We start from the raw sequence: 18,965 nt of genomic DNA, 5'->3' as shown, positions 1-18,965 counted from the left end.
TGTTTACCATTTTTTTCCTAATATCCCCAACAAAGGTTTGTGAACAGTAAAAATTGTAAAGCTCAATTACTTAAAGCTGACATTTTAGTATTCTATGATTCTGGTTTGCCAATAATAGTTTCAGCGGACGCTTGCTCTTATGGTCTCGGAAAAGTTGTTTCTCACGTTATCGATGTAGTTGAAAAACCAATATGGTTTACTACCTTTTCCCTGAATTCAGCTCAGAAGGGATATCCGATTTTGCACCTTGAAGCAATGGCAACAGTTTCAACTGTAAAAAAAAAAATCATAAATTTTTGTTTGGTAAGAAGTTTACAATTTAAACTGATCACAAACCTTTGTTGGGGATATTAGGAAAAAATGGTAGACATACAATATTTGTTACGAGGCTTCAAAGTTTCATTATGAAGTTATCAATTTATGAGTTTGACATTTTATACAGACCTCCAGGAAAATTGAGAAATGCAGATTTCTGTTCGAGATTTCCATTAGAAGATGGAATTTCTAAAAAGAATGATAATCAGTTTGTCAAAAGTCTAAATTTTTCAAATGACTTTCCAATTGATTTTTCAATGGTGGCTGCTGAGATAAACAATGATAGAGTTTTGCAAAACATTAAGCTATTGCTGATCCACTCTTTTTTTCTTTTTCTGCGATAGCTGAATTGGGCTCCCGTAGGGTACCACTGTAAAAAAAATTACAGTATTCAAGAAAAAAATGAGCATTGTTCTACATAAGGATTATTTATCGACTGAAATTAAATCGGATGAACAAGCGGAAAACATTGAAAGATGATTTAATAAAAAGTTGTCAAACAAACATGTATACCAAATATTATTATCGGATTATCTATTGTTTATAAAACAAAAAATTGTGTTTGGTTTGAGCTTGGTCAATCAGCGGTCAAAATCACGGAAAAATGAATAATAAAAAGCATATAAAGTATCAAAGACGCGTTTATCGCATCAAAAATCTTCGTCATGCTAAATTCGTTAATTCTCAGGCTATGGAAAAATGTGTTTTCAATAATGTAGATTGTTTTTTGTTTTGTCTGGGTTTTTAACGCTCGTAATTAATTCAATCTCAATAAATACTAAGAATAATAATATTTCATTCCGATGACTTCATGTTTTGTGCTCTCTTGCAAAATAATGATTTGAAGATTGATTCAAGAATTTACCTCTTAACTTTTCAATAAAATTAGTGAGTAAGAGTGATTTTTTTAACTGTGTTTACTGCTCCGGCTAGCCTACCGCACGGAAGGCTACCGTCGCGCGATTAGAAATTTTCCCAGTAACCGCAATATATATAAATAATGGCTGGCCAGAGAGAATTGATAAAGAACTGATTTTTTTAAAATTTATTTGGTCCTTAGGATTTTAATATCTGGATGTCATTCATCCCTCAATAAAGAACTAAAGGATTTATACTCCCAACATCATGATTTAGAGAAAGTTGACGGCGTATTGCTTTTTCAAGAAAGGATTTTCATACCTGACGTTCTTAAATTGAAAATTATCAAACTTTTACATTCTAACCATGTTGGTGTTGTTAAAATGAAGCAATTTGCTAGAAAAAGTGTCAACTGGCTTGGAATAAGTAAAGACTTGGAAAGACTTGCGGAAAATTGTGAAGTTTGTGCGAAAATAGTAGTAGTTCCTGGAAAAAATGAAACGTTATATAGCTGGATACCAACTGCTAGACTGTTGAGCAGAATTCACACAGATTTTTTTCATTTTAAAAGACAATATTTTCTTCTGATTATTGAAAGCTTTTCTAAGTGGCTTGAAGTTTACTTAATGAGTTCACGGATTTTTTTGCGAGATTCTTATAATTCACAACAGTTCATTTCATTCATGGTAAGGCAGTGAATTAAAGTATAAAAAAGCCCTCCTTATCATCCACAGAGTAAAGGCGCCCGCACAATAGCCCGTCGGACGTCGCGGCGCGTTGACATTTCATTTTGGGGATACCGTTTTTCGTTTGAGCGTCGACGTTTTTGTTTTGAAATAAATCAAAACTCCAGCGCGTCAGCAGGGTTTTTAATATTCCTTTTTTATGCTTTTTTGTCAAAGTTTGCCACAAATATACTCAAAAATAAAATTATCGTAATTTTTCTGTGTTTTGTAACGTTAGGACCCCGTGTTTTGTATCAACAATTCTGGAAAGCCTTGTCAGTGGACGCTGTATTGTGCTGCAAAAAAATCCCAGTGCGTCGCGTCAGCGTTTTAGTACTCAACGACAGCGTTGACAGCTGGCGCGACGCGACGTCCGACGTGCTATTGTGCGGGCACCTTAATGGACAGGCTGAAAAGCTAGTGAGAGTAGCGAAGGAAGTACTTAACAAAATTTTGGTTGGATTCGGATATGGGGAATATGAATATACAAGATAGACTTAATTACTTTGTTTTTAATTACAGAAACAGTTGCTTATCAGAAGGGGAAGATTTCCCATCAGAACGAATATTTAGGTTTTAACCGAAAACATTGTTGGATTTGACAAATCCTTAAAATCATTTTAAAAAACAACTTGTTTCGATTTCTGATATGATGAGTAAAATGGTGGAACGGCAACAAAGACCTGAAGATGATTTTAGCTACACAAACTACGAGAAAGAGAGGTAAGATCCTATTTCTAATTTGAAAAGAGGAGACAAGGTTTTTAACAGAAATCCGAATGCTCAAGAAATTGAAAAAATGGTTAAATTCTATTTTCATTAAGAGACTTTCTTAACATGTTTTCCAGATCGCTTTAAGGGAACATGTGATCTCGGCTCACAGGGAGCAGATCAAAAAGCGCAAAATGAACCTAGGCGCAATGCGGCGCGTCAACCTCCGAATCCTTCATCGACGGAAAGTAACAACGGAAAGAATTCACATAAGAGACGTCGAGAGGATTCAGGTGAGGAAGTCTTCTATGGGTTTTCTCCTTCTCAGTTCTTCGGAACCTAAGGTCATCAGGAGGTCTGAAAGAAACAGAAAATTATTGAAAGCTAATGATTTTGTTTTTTTCTAAGTTCAGTTTTATATTATTTATGAATTTAGTTTAAAGTAAGGTGAAATGAATTGAAATTTATAATGTTTGTTCTAAAAGAGGGAGAAATGTTAGTATTAAAACAAATTCGATGTTTGTTTACTGAGCATGAAGATCGTCAGCTGTTATGGCTCTATTTAAACAACCAGTCTATCACAACCAGGAAGGTTCCGTGAAATCTAGAAAATAAAGATTCTGTCTCTTCGGATTCAGAACTCAAGCTAAACAGAAGTTTTTCAGTTATCTAAATATAGAGAGAAATATCAAAACATACAGTGAAGAATGTCACTTCGGATAAACTTTGGGATTGAACCTCTGGCACTGCACCTACACTGACTATCGGTGACGGTTTGCAATTTCTCAGATTCTCTAACACTTAAATTCAACTTTGCACTGGATTTTTAGTACATTAACACAAGACTTAAGGACTTTTTTGGAAAGCGGATGTTAACCTGTAAAGGGTGATACGGTCAAAATTTGGTCAATATCAACTTGACGTATTTTTTTTTTTTTTTTTTTATTTTAAAACTAAACAATTTTGGCTTAACTTTTAACACATAGCGGGCCAAGTGGTAAAACATAAATCAAATTTACAAATCTATTATGCAATCGATAAAAAAGTTTGCTACTTCTTTGAGAGAAATTAGAATGGTGTATGGAGAGTAACTTCAAATTTCCAGATGAAATAAGTGGTTTCCGGAGGGGAAAAGGAACGATGGATGCTCTGTTTCCTTTAATCGAAGAAGGATCAAACGCTCTTAGTTGTCAGGAATGTGTCGTTCTCTGTAGCATTGACATAAAAAGTGCGTATGATAATGTTGAAATAGAACTCCTAATCCGATAATTGAGAGCATTAGAAATCCCTGAATGTATTATCCGCAACATATACATCCTATTCGAAGAAAGAATTCTATCGGCGGATATAGGAGATTCCAATACCATCACAAGGACTACGCGGAAAGGATTACCACAGGGTTCACCATTGAGTCCAATCTCTTTCAACATAATGATCACCAGACTTTTGCAAAATATTCCGTAAAATGTTATCAAAATCAACTATGCAGATGATACAACTATAGCCAAAAGAGGAACAGATGTAAACGCATGCTGTGAAGCGTTACAGGCAGCAGTGAACTCGTTAGTTTATGGCATAACAGATCTCGGTTTCGAAATATCTCCCACCAAAAGCAAGTGTTTACTGATCTCGACGCAGCAACCGGAAAATCCTCCTGACATCCTGATCAACGGCCAACCTGTGGAATACGTGAAAACGATGAAACTCCTGGGCATGCACATAACACGGAATCTTAAATGGACCTATCACATCTCTCAAATTAGGAAAAAAGTGGCACCATTCATCAATTTCCTGCGATGCGTTTCAGGACAATCCTGGGGTGCACATCCTTCCTCGCTTCTCAAAATTTATAAAGCTAGCGCTCGATCAATCATCGAATATGGTTCCATTCTGATGACGAAACTGACTCAACGGGATACTCTCACTTTGGACAGAATCCAATGGGCATGTATTCGTGTATGTTTAGGGTCAACTAAAACTACACATACCGGATCACTAGAAGTTCTAGCTGGATTATGTCCTCTGAGATTTAGGAGAGAAATGGCGATCATGCGGTTTATCAACAAACGAGCTCACTTACAAAATTGGAATGATCTATATGTTCAACCCACACTGGAATCCGCATTAGCATCAACAGAATTTCAAAAAACCATCCACGATTTGAACGATTTCTTTCCTTTGCAGAATACCTTACAAACACATCCATGCTATCTATTTTCACCAAATGTGCGGAAATATGAGATAGATATCGACTTGTCGGTGGCTGCTCTCTTAGCACAATCCAGCCAGGCTAGTACAAAGGATACTGTAATGAATTTCATTGAAGAGAAATACCAAGGAACATTCTTACTAGCAACAGATGGTTCGAAAGACTTATCAAATGTAGGATATGCCGTTGTCAACAACTTTAACATTCCTTTCACATCGGGCTTGTGATATAGCTCAGTTGGCAAGTCTGTTGTCTCCTGAGCCGATGTCCGCGAGTTCGAGCCCAAGAGTAAACATCGAACACAGTTGTACCGGATAGTTTTTCAATAACGATCCGCCAACTGCAACGTTGATAAAGTCGCGAATGCCATAAAGATGGTAAAACGACTATAATCGAAACAAAAAAAAAATTCCTTTCACATCACACAAGCTGTGTAAAGTAGCTTCGGTATATACTGCGGAACTTTTGGCCATTCGAAAAGCAGTTGAAATAGTTTCGGAAAGTCCAAACGGAAACTATGTTATTATGACCGACAGCATGAGCTGCTTAACAAGCCTGCAAAGCTTCACAGCCAAGTCGTCGTATTCAATAGCTTGGTATGAAATCAAGGAAATGGTGAAATCCCTTCAATTTCGAGGATCCAAATTAACGTTAATTTGGGTACCATCACATCGTGGAATTCCTTTGAATGAGTTAGCCGACCAAGAAGCTAAGGCCGCTCCAAGACAAAGTTCTCCTGATATTTATATGTTAACTACCAATGAGATATCGTTCCCGTGCCGTCTTAGGAGTCGACAACGATGGCAGGCAGCATGGAATACTGGAGTTAAAGGTCGCTACTGTCATAGTATTTTATCTTCCGTTTCGTTACAACCGTGGTTTGCCCAGTATGACTACAGTAGAAGAGAGATTGTAATATTATCGAAGCTCATAAGCAACCATTCACGTCTACCAGCTCATCTCTACCGGAACCGAATTATCCAGAACGACACCTGTGAGTGCGGCGCGTCTAACGCAGATCCAGATCACTTCCTGTTTACCTGTTCAAATTATGGAATAAGGAGATGGACGATATGGAAAATCCTGTTGGAGAAAAGAATTACACCAGATGTTCAAATAATGCTCAAAAGTCTTGACGTATTTCTTTCAATATTGCATTTAAAATATCTGAACACCCCTAATTTTGAAAGTGTGTGTATGTAGAATGTTGCTCCTATTTTGATTTTGGAATTCACTCTTCAGTTGTCAAAATGCCGTCAAAGGAATAAGAGCAGCATATCAAAATTTTGCTCGCGCATCGCGCATCGCGAGCTCGCACGCAAAGCTGGCAAAATCGCTAAAAGTTGCCAAATCAACCGTTACAAATGTAACTAAAGTGATTGGGGAACGTTTGTCGACAGCCAGGAAGTCTGGATCGGGGGGAAATCGAAAACCGGAAGCCGCTGAAACGACAAAGAGAGTTGCCGGTAGTTTCAAGCGAAACCCTAACTTTTCTCTCCGAGATGTCGCAAATAAGCTGGGTGTATCGTCTACAACTGAGCTCGAGCCAAAAAACGAGCCGGACTACAAGAAGGTAGTGACTCCAAATCGCGATGATAAACAAAATACGACGGCCAAAGCGCGATCCCGGATGCTGTACACGACTATGCTGACGAAGTTTGACTGCGTGGTAATGGACGACGAAACCTACGTCAAAGCCGACTACAAGCAGCTTCCGGGGCAGGAGTTTTATACGGCAAAAGGAAGGAGAAAGGTAGCAGATATTTTCAAGCACATGAAACTGTCAAAGTTCGCGAAGAAATATCTGGTTTGGCAAGCTATCTGTACCTGTGGCTTGAAAAGCTTCCGTCAACCAAAAAATTTACGCGAAAGAGTGTTTGAATAAACGTCTGCTGCCTTTCCTGAAGAAACACGGTTGTTCCGTGCTGTTTTGGCCGGATTTGGCATCTTGCCATTACGGTAAAAAGGCCATGAAGTGGTACGCCGCCAACAACGTGCAGGTGGTTCCCAAGGCCAATAACCCTCCCAACACGCCAGAGCTCCGTCCAATTGAGAAATACTGGGCTATTGTCAAGCGGAACCTAAAGAAGACCAAAAAAACTGCTAAGGACGAGCAGCAGTTCAACGCAAGCTGGCTTTCTGCGGCGAAGAAGGTGGACAAGGTGGCTGTACAAAATCTGATGGCAGTGGTTAAGCGTAAGGTCCGGCAATTCGGATTTGGAAAAGCGGAACCCTAACTGAATATTTTTACTGAATTTTATACTACTTAAAGTTGAAAAAGAAATTTAATTTGATTTTTTAAATAAACGATTTCACCAATTTACACACGTTTTCCCTTGACCAAATTTTGACCGTATCACCCTTTAATTCAATTTGTTCAAATTTTAAAACTGTCTTTTTCACGAGCAGCAGCAGTAATTGGTACTTTAGTTCACACTCTTTGACTCATGGCTTTTCTTGAAATATTTAAAAAATGATATCACATTTCGTAAAAACTGCTAAATTCAGGGCTGCTAAATGCCACTGCTTTTATTTGAAGAAGTCCTTAATCCTCACACATGCAAGGGCTATTTCTAAGGATAGGCTAAGAACGAAAGGAAGGCTGAGTCTCACAAAGCGTTTTGTGAATGAAATATCCTCAAATATTTTATAATAATTCCTTACACCGTTTATTAAAAGTTCTATTTAATACATTTCTACATTATTTCCTTTACAATATATCCAAGAATTGCAGATGCTTAGGTTGTATAGATCAAAACTTAATCTTGTTTTTTAAAATCGAGAACAAATAAAAACTTATACCTATGTTATTTTAGGAAATTTTCGAAACAATAGTTACAATTTCGATAAACGTTTGTTTAATTGATCAAATTTATAAAAATAACTGATTATCTCCCAATTTTCGGTATGGATTAATAATTTCAATCTATTATCTTTGGTTTAAGCCAATTTGTAACATATTTTTTAATGACTACATGAATATGACTAGCGCAGGTAAAACATAGTGTCCAAAGGGCAAAAATACTATCATATGACGCCATACAGAACCATGTTGCATAAATGAAACCTTCGAGAAACACGCTTAAAGTTTTGTGTTTGGAAAATTTCCATAATTTAGTTCTATTCAACCAAAAACGTATGCAGCTGAAAATCCTATATCAAAAATTTGCACCGATCAAAGTATAAAATATGAAGTATTGTCTGGCGTTCTTTAAAAATTGTACGCTAAATCATGTATCTTTTCAAATCGAATATAACAATGTATGGTAGACTTACTGTTGAATTTTAAATTTACGAAAGGTTTAATATGTTTGGAAATTGAAAATTCAACAGACAGCAAACATCTGTAATTGTGAAAAGAAGTAAATAATAACCGTTTTTTGCCACAAACTTCAATACTAAAAATAACGTTTTAAATCACATATCGTTTTTAATGAGCTTACACAATTAAGGAGAACTTTGGACCAAAAATTTTAATTTTAATCTATGTATGTAAAAACCAACTTATCAAGTTTTCTTATACGTGCCAAAATATCGCTGACTTTTTGTGAAGCATGATAGTAGTCATTTTAAACCTAGCAGCTAGTGACCTCCAGTAAGTTCTAAATGATAAAAGTCTTAAAATATAAAATTTGTATGAATCAAACTTAAGCTTCCTATGTCGCCACGGTATTCAAGTTTTGCAGTGCTTCCTTGACCTTCCTCCTCAGAACTTTCCCGGAAGCCGACATCGGTAGCTGATTCACGAAAAACACCCCTCCTCGTAGTCGTTTGTAGTCGCTCACTTGACCATCGATGATCGCCATGATGCGATCCTCGGTCAAATCGGAATCGCTCTTTTTGACAACGACTGCCGTTGGCAAATCCGAAGACTCATCCAACAAAGGTACCCCAACCACACAAACCTTTAGAACGCCTTCAATACTCTGAATTGCCACCTCCAATTCCGACGGGGAAATTTGATAGTTGCAATACTTGATGACATCCTTAATACGATCTACCACGTACAGGAAACCATCTTCATCGAAGTAGCCTACGTCCCCGGATTTGAAGAAGCCATCCTCATCGAAGGCCTCTCTGGTTGCCAACGGATTGTTGAAATAACCCTAAAGGAAAATTGTGAGGTCAAATCATGCTTGTTTGAAAAAATTCTATCTACTATACTCACCAAGAACGTATGCTTGTAACGGAATCTCATCTCGCCAACTTTGCAAGGTCCCAATCGGTTGCCATCTTCATCAACGATCTTGGCCACAATGTTGGACACCATCTGTCCTACGGAATCGGACTTATAAGGTCCATAAGCTTTAGTTATGAAGCCGATTTCCGAAGTTCCGTAAACCGATTGGGCACACCCATTTGATAGCCGTTTTTCCAGCTTGACTCTGATACTTTCGGAGACCATCGATCCGCTCAGGGTCCATCGTTTGACACTGCGGAAATCGGCCTGTTCGAAGTACGGACTGTTGATCAGGGCCGACAAGTAACAGGGCGGAGTGAAGACATCATGAACCCGGTATTTTTCGATGATGGACACCAGAAGCTTTTCGTCGAACAGCTGCGCTGTGATAACTCGGGGTCGTAGACAGTAGAGCGATGTAAGGGCTCCCAGAAGGCTGGTAGCCCAGAATAGGGCACTGAAGCTGAAGATGGGTCCCGCGTTAAGTTCGCTATGAAAAGGATAAGTGAAGGGTGAAACAATAATAAGGTTAGAGACTTCTTCTGAAATTGATCTCCTCGTAAGTTTTAAAATCAATACCCTCTTCATAAACTCATTAATAGGTATAAATAAGTACAAGCTTACTTAACATCACTGTGATACTCATCGAAATTTATTTCGTAAAGAGCGCCTAAATTTATACTCAAGAAACGATACCTAATATTTATATGACTAAGGTTTTCGAAAAATCGTTTTTCACCAGCGAATGTCTGTAACTCAGTGAGTTAGTCAAAATGCTTAGTGACTTCCTGTGATTTTCATAAGTTTTACTGAGAATCCTGAAAAAAGGAAAAAAAAAAAAATCTTAAAATTAGTTTAACCCTATAGTTACGCATGAACTCTGAATCCGCTGAGAAAAAAAATCGTCAACGGTAATATTTTTTATTGACCTTTAGGTTAAGCAATTTATACTAAGAAAAAAGTTTTCCAAAGTATCGATTGTTTGTGAGAAATGAGTTGGAATTTTTTGCAATATTGCATAAAGATAAAAAATGTGATAAAAAGTTCGAGGACATATATATGTAGTCATGTATGCAGTAGAGAGAAAAAAAAATATAAAGACTGATTCGAAATCTGTAGATTTTAAGAATTTCCTTACAAGACTTTATTATAACACTTTGCAGATCATGCTGAAATTTAGAATTTGTGATCCATGAATTATAAGGTTGAAAAATCACTAAAAATCGTATATTGCACATTTAACAAAGCATAACAGTTTATTTTTAAATTTCAAAACAGGATTTCAACATCAATAGATACTCAGAATGTGAGTGAAAACTAAAGAACAATCCCTCTTTAAAACTATACATGTTAGCACTCAATAAATTCCAGATTCAGAATTCTAAATTTAAAATTCTAAATTCTAAATTTTAAGTTCTAAAATCTAAATTCTAAATTCTAAATTCTAAGTTCCAAATTCCAAATTCTATATTCTAAATTCTAAATTCTAAATTCTAAATTCTAAATTCAAAACACTAAATCCTAAATTCTTAATTCTAAATGCCAAATTCTAAATTCTAAATTATAAGTTCTAAATTCGAAATTCGAAATTCTAAATTCCAAATTCCAAATTCTAAATTCTAAATTCTAAATTCTAAATTCTAAATTCTAAATTCTAAATTCTAAATTCTAAATTCTAAATTCTAAATTCTAAATTCTAAATTCTAAATTCTAAATTCTAAATTCTAAATTCTAAATTCTAAATTCTAAATTCTAAATTCTAAATTCTAAATTCTAAATTCTAAATTCTAAATTCTAAATTCTAAATTCTAAATTCTAAATTCTAAATTCTAAATTCTAAATTCTAAATTCTAAATTCTAAATTCTAAATTCTAAATTCTAAATTCTAAATTCTAAATTCTAAATTCTAAATTCTAAATTCTAAATTCTAAATTCTAAATTCTAAATTCTAAATTCTAAATTCTAAATTCTAAATTCTAAATTCTAAATTCTAAATTCTAAATTCTAAATTCTAAATTCTAAATTCAAAATTCAAAATTCTAAATTCTAAATTCTAAATTCTAAATTCTAAATTCTAAATTTTAAATTTTAAATTCTAAATTCTGAATTCTGAATTCTTAATTCTAAATTCTAAATTCTAAATTCTAAATTCTAAATTCTAAATTCTAAATTCTTAATTCTAAATTCTAAATTCTAAATTCTAAATTCTAAATTCTAAATTCTAAATTCTAAATTCTAAATTCTAAATTCTAAATTCTAAATTCTAAATTCTAAATTCTTAATTCTTAATTCTAAATTTTAAATTCCAAATTCTAAATTCTAAATTCTTAATTCTAAATTTTAAATTCTAAATTCGAAATTCGAAATTCTAAATTCTGAATTCTAAATTCTAAATTCTAAATTCTAAATTCTAAATTCTAAATTCTAAATTCTAAATTCTAAATCCTAAATTCTAAATTCTTAATTCTTAATTCTAAATTTTAAATTTTAAATTCTAAATTCTAAATTCTAAATTCTAAATTCTAAATTCTAAATTCTAAATTCTAAATTCTAAATTCTAAATTCTAAATTCTAAATTCTAAATTCTAAATTCTAAATTCTAAATTCTAAATTCTAAATTCTAAATTCTAAATTCTAAATTCTAAATTCTAAATTCTAAATTCTAAATTCTAAATTCTAAATTCTAAATTCTAAATTCTAAATTCTAAATTCTGAATTCTAAATTCTAAATTCTAAATTCTAAATTCTTAATTCTAAATTCTAAATTCTAAATTCTAAATTCTAAATTCTAAATTCTAAATTCTAAATTCTAAATTCTAAATTCTAAATTCTAAATTCAAAATTCAAAATTCAAAATTCTAAATTCTAAATTCTAAATTCTAAATTCTGAATTCTAAATTCTAAATTATAAATTATAAATTCTAAGTTCTAAATTCTAATTTCTAAATTCTGAATTTTAAATTTTAAATTCTACATTCTAAATTCTAAATTCTTAATTCTATATTCTAAATTCTAAATTCTAAATTCTATATTCTAAAATCAAAATTCTCAATTCTAAACTCTCATTTCGCTCATTTGAAATTCTTAATGCTAAATTCTCAGTTTTAATTTCAAATTCTAAATTCCAAATTCAAAATTCTAAATTCTAAAATCCTAATTCTTAATTCTAAATTCTAAATTCTAAATTCTGAATTCTTAATTCTGAGTTCTAAATTCTGAATTTTAAATTCTTTAAAATTCTCATTTTTCAATTCTAAACTCTCAATTCTAAACTCTACAGTCTAAATTCTTAATTCTAAATTCTAGATTCTAATAAATTCTAAATTCTTAATTCTTAATTCTTAATTTTTAATTCTTAATTCTAAATTGTAAATTCTTAATTCTAAATTGTAAATTGTAAATTGTAAATTGTAAATTTTAAATTCTAAATTCTACATTCTAAATTCTAAATTGTAACTTCTAAATTCTTAATGCTTAATTCTAAATTCTAAATTCTAAATTCTAAGTTGTAACTTCTTAATTTAATTCTAAATTCTTAATTCTAAATTCTAAATTCTAAATTCTAAATTCTAACTTCTAAATTCCAAATTCTGAATTCTGAATTCTAAATTCTGAATTCTAAATTCTAAATTATAAATTCTAAATTCTAAATTCTAAATTCTAAATTTTAAATTCTTAATTCTGAATTTCAAATTCTAAATTCTGAATTCTAAATTTTAAATTCTTAATCTATATTCTAAATTCTAAATTCTGAATTCTAATTTCTAAATTCTAAATTCTAAATTCTAAATTCTAAATTCTGAATTCTAAATTCTAAATTCTAAATTCTAAATTCTAAATTCTAGATTCTTAATTCTAAATTCTAAATTCTAAATTCTAAATTCTAAATTCTGAATTCTAAATTGTAAATTGTAAATTCTGAATTCTAAATTTGAAATTCTAAATTCTAAATTCTAAATTCTAAATTCTAAATTCTAAATTCTAAATTCTAAATTCTAAATTCTTAATTCTAAATTCTAAATTCTAAATTCTAAATTCTAAATTCTAAATTCTAAATTCTAAATTCTAAATTCTAAATTCTAGATTTGAATTCTAAATTCTAATTTCTAAATCCTTAATTCTAAATTTTTAATTCCAAATTAAAAAATCAATACATTAAAAACTAAAATTTCAATACACATTCAAAATTCAACATTTGAAGTACAAAATTCGAATTTCAAAATTCAAATTCACAATTCAAAATTCAAACTTCCAAATACAAAATTCAAAATACATAATTCAAAATTCAAAATTTAAAATTCAAAATTGTTAATTCAAAATTTAGAATTAGGAATTTAAAAATTCACAGATTGAATACTCGAAATTCAAAATTTAAAGTTCATGATTAAGAATTCGGAATATAAGTCTCAAAAATCATTATGCTTAATTCAAACTCCAAATTAAAAATTTGAAATTCATAACTCAAAACTCAAAATTCAACTTTCAATTTTCAGAGATCAAAAAAAGTTTTGGAAAACAAAATACAAAGTTAAAGATTCAAAATTAAAATTAAAGAATTATTAAATTCAAAATTCAATATTAAAATTTGAAAATTCGGAAATCTGAAATTTGAATTTGAATCTTAAATCGAATCTGAAATCTGAATCTGAATCTGTAATCTGAATCTGAATCTGAAATCTGAAATCTGAAATCTGAAATCTGAATCTGAAATCTGAAATCTGAATCTGAAATCTGAATCTGAATCTGAAATCTGAATCAGAAATCTGAATCTGAAATCTGAATCTGAAATCTGAATCTGAAATCTGAAATCTGAAATCTGAAATCTGAAATCTGAAATCTGAATCTGAAATCTGAATCTGAAATCTGAAATCTGAAATCTGAATCTGAAATCTGAATCTGAATCTGAAATCTGAATCTGAAATCAGAATCTGAAATCTGAATCTGAAATCTGAATCTGAAATCTGAATCTGAAATCTGAATCTGAAATATGAATCTGAAATCTGAAATCTGAAATCTGAATCTGAAATCTGAATCTGAAATCTGAATCTGAAATCTGAATCTGAAATCTGAATCTGAAATCTGAATCTGAAATCTGAATCTGAAATCTGAATCTGAAATCTGAATCTGAAATCTGAATCTGAAATCTGAATCTGAAATCTGAATCTGAAATCTGAATCTGAAATCTGAATCTGAAATCTGAATCTGAAATCTGAATCTGAAATCTGAATCTGAAATCTGAATCTGAAATCTGAATCTGAAATCTGAATCTGAAATCTGAATCTGAAATCTGAATCTGAAATCTGAATCTGAAATCTGAATCTGAAATCTGAATCTGAAATCTGAATCTGAAATCTGAATCTGAAATCTGAATCTGAAATCTGAATCTGAAATCTGAATCTGAAATCTGAATCTGAAATCTGAATCTGAAATCTGAATCTGAAATCTGAATCTGAAATCTGAATCTGAAATCTGAATCTGAAATCTGAATCTGAAATCTGAATCTGAAATCTGAATCTGAAATCTGAATCTGAAATCTGAATCTGAAATCTGAATCTGAAATCTGAATCTGAAATCTGAATCTGAAATCTGAATCTGAAATCTGAATCTGAAATCTGAATCTGAAATCTGAATCTGAAATCTGAATCTGAAATCTGAATCTGAAATCTGAATCTGAAATCTGAATCTGAAATCTGAATCCGAAATCTGAATCTGAAATCTGAATCTGAAATCTGAATCTGAAATCTGAATCTGAAATCTGAATCTGAAATCTGAATCTGAAATCTGAATCTGAAATCTGAATCTGAAATCTAAAATCTGAAATCTGAATCTGAAATCTGAATCTGAAATCTGAATCTGAAATCTAAAATCTGAACCTGAAATCTGAATCTGAAATCTGAATCTGAAATCTGAATCTGAAATCTGAATCTGAAATCTGAATCTGAAATCTGAATCTGAAATCTGAATCTGAAATCTGAATCTGAAATCTGAATCTGAAATCTGAATCTGAAATCTGAATCTGAAATCTGAATCTGAAATCTGAATCTGAAATCTGAATCTGAAATCTGAATCTGAAATCTGAATCTGAAATCTGAATCTGAAATCTGAATCTGAAATCTGAATCTGAAATCTGAATCTGAAATCTGAATCTGAAATCTGAATCTGAAATCTGAATCTGAAATCTGAATCTGAATCTGAAATCTGAATCTGAAATCTGAATCGAAAATCTGAATCTGAAATCTGAATCTGAAATCTGAATCTGAAATCTGAATCTTAAATCTGAATCTTAAATCTGAATCTGAAATCTGAATCTGAAATCTGAATCCGAAATCTGAATCTGAAATCTGAATCTGAATTCGAAATCAGAATCTGAAATCTGAATCTGAAATCAGTTTCTGAAATCTGAATCTGAAATCTGAATCTGAAATCTGAATCTGAAATTTGAATCTGAAATCTGAATCTGAAATCTGAATCTGAAATCTGAATCTGAAATCTTAATCTGAAATCTGAATCTGAAATCTAAAATCTGAACCTGAAATCTGAATCTGAAATCTGAAATCTGAATCTTTATCGAAAATCTGAATTTGAAATCTGATTCTGAAATCTGAATCTGAACCTGAAATGAATTTAGAATCTGAAAACTGAAGTTTAAATTTTGTTGTTTATAAGAAATTTGGGAAATAAAATATTACATATCGTCTGGTAAAACCGATTTTGTAATCACACTCGTACGTCTCAAGTTAATTACTAAAATGGTAATTTTCTGCGAGTGAACTCCCTTAGCAGCTATGAGTAGATACACAAAACAACAGCCCCAACAGCTGTAAGATCATAAATTCTAGCGAGACTACGAACTGGGAAACCCCCGATATATGTGATCAAATGTGTGTACATTTGCGAATCACGTTCATATGTACGTTGTAACGTTTCTGTCCGGCTACAAGACGCCTACATTCCTGCGTAAATGCTCTCTTTATGTGTGTATTGTTACGACAATGTTGACGTTCGTGTTTGATCTGTTCCCTTTTATTTAAGAGATTTCAACGCTTGTGATTGGTATTTGAATAAGTAATATCTACAGATTTGATTTAATTTGAATTGTTATCAGACTTTGAGCCCTCTTATATTTGATTTTTGAGACATTTTATAGACTCAAAGTGGCTGTTAAAAGCGTTTACTTACTTGCTGAAAACTTCCCATTCGATTAGATGGGCGTGAGACAGACAGACGCCTTTCGGTAGACCGGTGGTTCCCGATGAACATAGAACCATCGCCAGCAGTTCAACCGAGTTTCCGAAATATTCCGGTACGAAATCAAGCTCCCCTTCAATGGGTTGTAGTAGAAAGTCGACCGATTCCTCCTCATTTTCAGCTTGACCCAAGACAAAAATTTTGGGTGATATTTTGAAGACTTCCTGAACGGCAGCCTCAACAACGCTGCGATTGTCCTCATCACAAAACACCACTTTGGGTTGGGTTTGCTTCAGCATGTAGGCAAAATCACTTTTATTGAAGACCGGTGCCAGCGGATTGACAGGCATTCCGTTGGTCAAACAGGCCACAAAAACTGGAACCGTATTGTCGGTATTTGCACATGCCAAGGTCACGTGATCGCCTTTTTGGAGACCCAGCTTCTTAAGGTTCAGCGCAATTCGCACGACTCTGAGACGCATTTCTGCGCAGGTCATGTGGTAATCCGTATCCGCATTGATTTGGATCACCCGGGATGGGCTGTGGGACAGAAGGTTACAGAATATCTGCCCTAAATTGGCCGCCGGGTTAAGAATGCCTGGGCGCTGCTCGCCTATCCAGACATGGTCCGCTGCACTGTATTTGGCTACCATTTTACTTTGGAGACTGGAGAATTTTCTTGTGTGTTGTTAACTGGTTAAGCTTGAATCTTCAACTGAACTTGCCTATCCGAACATGCCTGTCTACTTATCTATTTCAACATTTGTATATAGTTATCTAGAATGACTAATGGTGATGCAACTTTTCCTGAGCGAGAAAGTTACTACTCAGTTTGGTATAAGGCATCGCAGATGTATTATTCTTACATCGTTTAGTACTGCAACGCGGTTAGATTTTTTGTTATCTGTATATCATAAATCCGGTGTTACAATTCTAGTGATAGTGGTGTAGAAAATGCATTTTCAGATTCAACCCACCTTTCGGATCCTCCCATCCCAAGGTAATTTCTCTATCAGTTATGCTCACACCAGTTATTCGTATTAAATACTTTCCAATAGTTTCTTTATTCTTTTCCTCCGAATATCTCAATTAATTAACGTTTGTCGGCCACTTTCACCTAACGTTTCTCTCATAACCAATAGATTTATTCAATCTGCTTCAATCGTTCTGTTCTGTCGTTCGCTCACTCTCGCTCAACCTCAACCGTTCCTCGCCTCACCTTATCAAATACGCTACACCACCTACCTGAGAGGAGCGGGGGAATTTACTTATTCGTTTTCACCTTCCACATTATATGTATTAGCAGTTAGCACAATCAATACCTGTTGCTGTTGTTGTTGTTAATGTTTCTGTTACTTTTAGATCTGGTATGCGCGGGGGATCAGCTATCAAACTATTGTTGTAAACTCTAAATGGTTCCGACTACTACTCGTCGAGACATCCTAACTATTATCAATCTATTACTGCGCGGTACTTTCCAATCCATTATCAACACGGTTTCGGTTTTATGTAACTTAGCTAGCTTGGTATTGGAAATCAACACAAGACTAATTGTGTGGGTACTTGTCGTCGCTGATGATCGATCAGTTTAGCTGGAGTTTAGGGTGAGGGAAATTCTATCATTGTAGCTTGCTGAAATTGCTCTATAATACGCTGATCAAGTTAAGAACCGGAGGTTCTTTTTCCGAACTACCAAGACTGTGTGGTTCAATCGATCAATTGTAATACTTTTCATGATTTCATTATCTCTTTCTTCCTCTAGATTTTGAGTTGTATTTCTTCATTAACGTTTTGCTCTAATTTGTTCTAGCTTTATTTTTAATTTGTAATCTAGACTTGAAGCAGGTTTTGCCGTGTTTGCAAGTTGTAAGGTATTGTAATTTTTTTAATTTATTATATGATTTGTTTTGTAGTACTGTTTTGTATTATTTTGTTTGTTTGCGAAACGCACTAAGGTTCATTTTGGCATTCTTTGGGGGGGAGCAATTGTAAGGATAATCATTTAAAAGGTGTTGTCTCGTACTAAGTTAAGCGTTCAACAAAAAAGCTTATGCTGTGGTTTTATTTGTTTAAATCGTGAATCGTTTCTTAGGACATAAAACAACATAAGATGATAACAAGGAAAATCAATCTAGACATAAAATCGAAACAATCAAATCAGCTATTGAGAAGTGACAAAAATCAACAGTGAACTTTGTGAACTGTGCTGAAAAGTGTAGTTTTCCTTTAAGTAGATGGTGCAATTTTGTCCTACGAACCTAGCATCTAAAGAGCAAATTTAAGACCTACAAACTTATTACAGTGGGGAATCGATTATCTTTCTCTACACAGCTTAACTAACCGTGACGGTGGTTATTTACATATATAGGCGTTTTTTATATTTACAGTAGGGCTCGAGGAAACCAATAAAATTACGATAAAATACAAAGATCTATACATAAAAACAAAATTTTACCCTTGGGAATTTGACACAGCAATTTGAGCCGCTTTAACTTAAACAATAATCAACTAGACCTCATCTATATACGCTTGCTTTCTTCTCTATATTAATGATATTTGCTTAGCTTTTTTGATAAATAAAACCAAATCTATGAGCTCACTGTTATAATTTTGTTTAGTATTTTGTCCTGATGAATAATTTTTTCTTGATTCGTTTTTTTTTAAATCGACGATTATATAGAGGGATCACATTGTTATTTGAACGTATAAATTTTATGAAACTAAGTTCTATTGTAGTATCGCTTTGCTCCACACACGCTCTCTAAATCAGATCATTATT

At 32.9% G+C, this 18,965-nt stretch overlaps 2 protein-coding genes across 6 annotated transcripts in view; one reads left to right on the top strand and one right to left on the bottom strand.

The window, feature by feature from the left end:
* The window catches only part of LOC129749344 (disintegrin and metalloproteinase domain-containing protein 10), a 192,347-nt gene that overhangs the window by 31,307 nt on the left and 142,075 nt on the right, over nt 1-18,965 (top strand). The gene's annotated exons all lie outside the window — the stretch shown is intronic.
* Nucleotides 7,307-17,021, bottom strand: LOC129749345 (probable 4-coumarate--CoA ligase 3). Its single transcript, XM_055744288.1, has 3 exons — nt 16,178-17,021; nt 8,987-9,488; nt 7,307-8,924 (listed from the first exon to the last, which is right to left on the bottom strand). Exons 1-3 carry the CDS (start codon nt 16,837-16,839, stop codon nt 8,475-8,477), a joined length of 1,614 nt encoding a protein of 537 aa, XP_055600263.1. The 5' UTR covers nt 16,840-17,021; the 3' UTR covers nt 7,307-8,474.

This window comes from Uranotaenia lowii, chromosome 2 (genome assembly GCF_029784155.1).
Source record: "Uranotaenia lowii strain MFRU-FL chromosome 2, ASM2978415v1, whole genome shotgun sequence".
Lineage (NCBI taxonomy): Eukaryota > Metazoa > Arthropoda > Insecta > Diptera > Culicidae > Uranotaenia > Uranotaenia lowii.
The sequence above is the reverse complement of the archived record's forward strand: the minus strand, read 5'-3'. Positions and strand labels throughout refer to the sequence as shown.

Bases quoted from the DNA above. Each gene is read 5' to 3' on its own strand.
- LOC129749345 (XM_055744288.1), bottom strand. From the start codon at position 16,839: ATGGTAGCCAAATACAGTGCAGCGGACCATGTCTGGATAGGCGAGCAG. The intron at 9,489-16,177 runs GTAAGTAAACGC...TCCTTTTCATAG, and splicing joins GAATGGGAAGTTTTCAGCAA to CGAACTTAACGCGGGACCCA. The intron at 8,925-8,986 runs GTGAGTATAGTA...ATTTTCCTTTAG, and splicing joins GTTACAAGCATACGTTCTTG to GGTTATTTCAACAATCCGTT.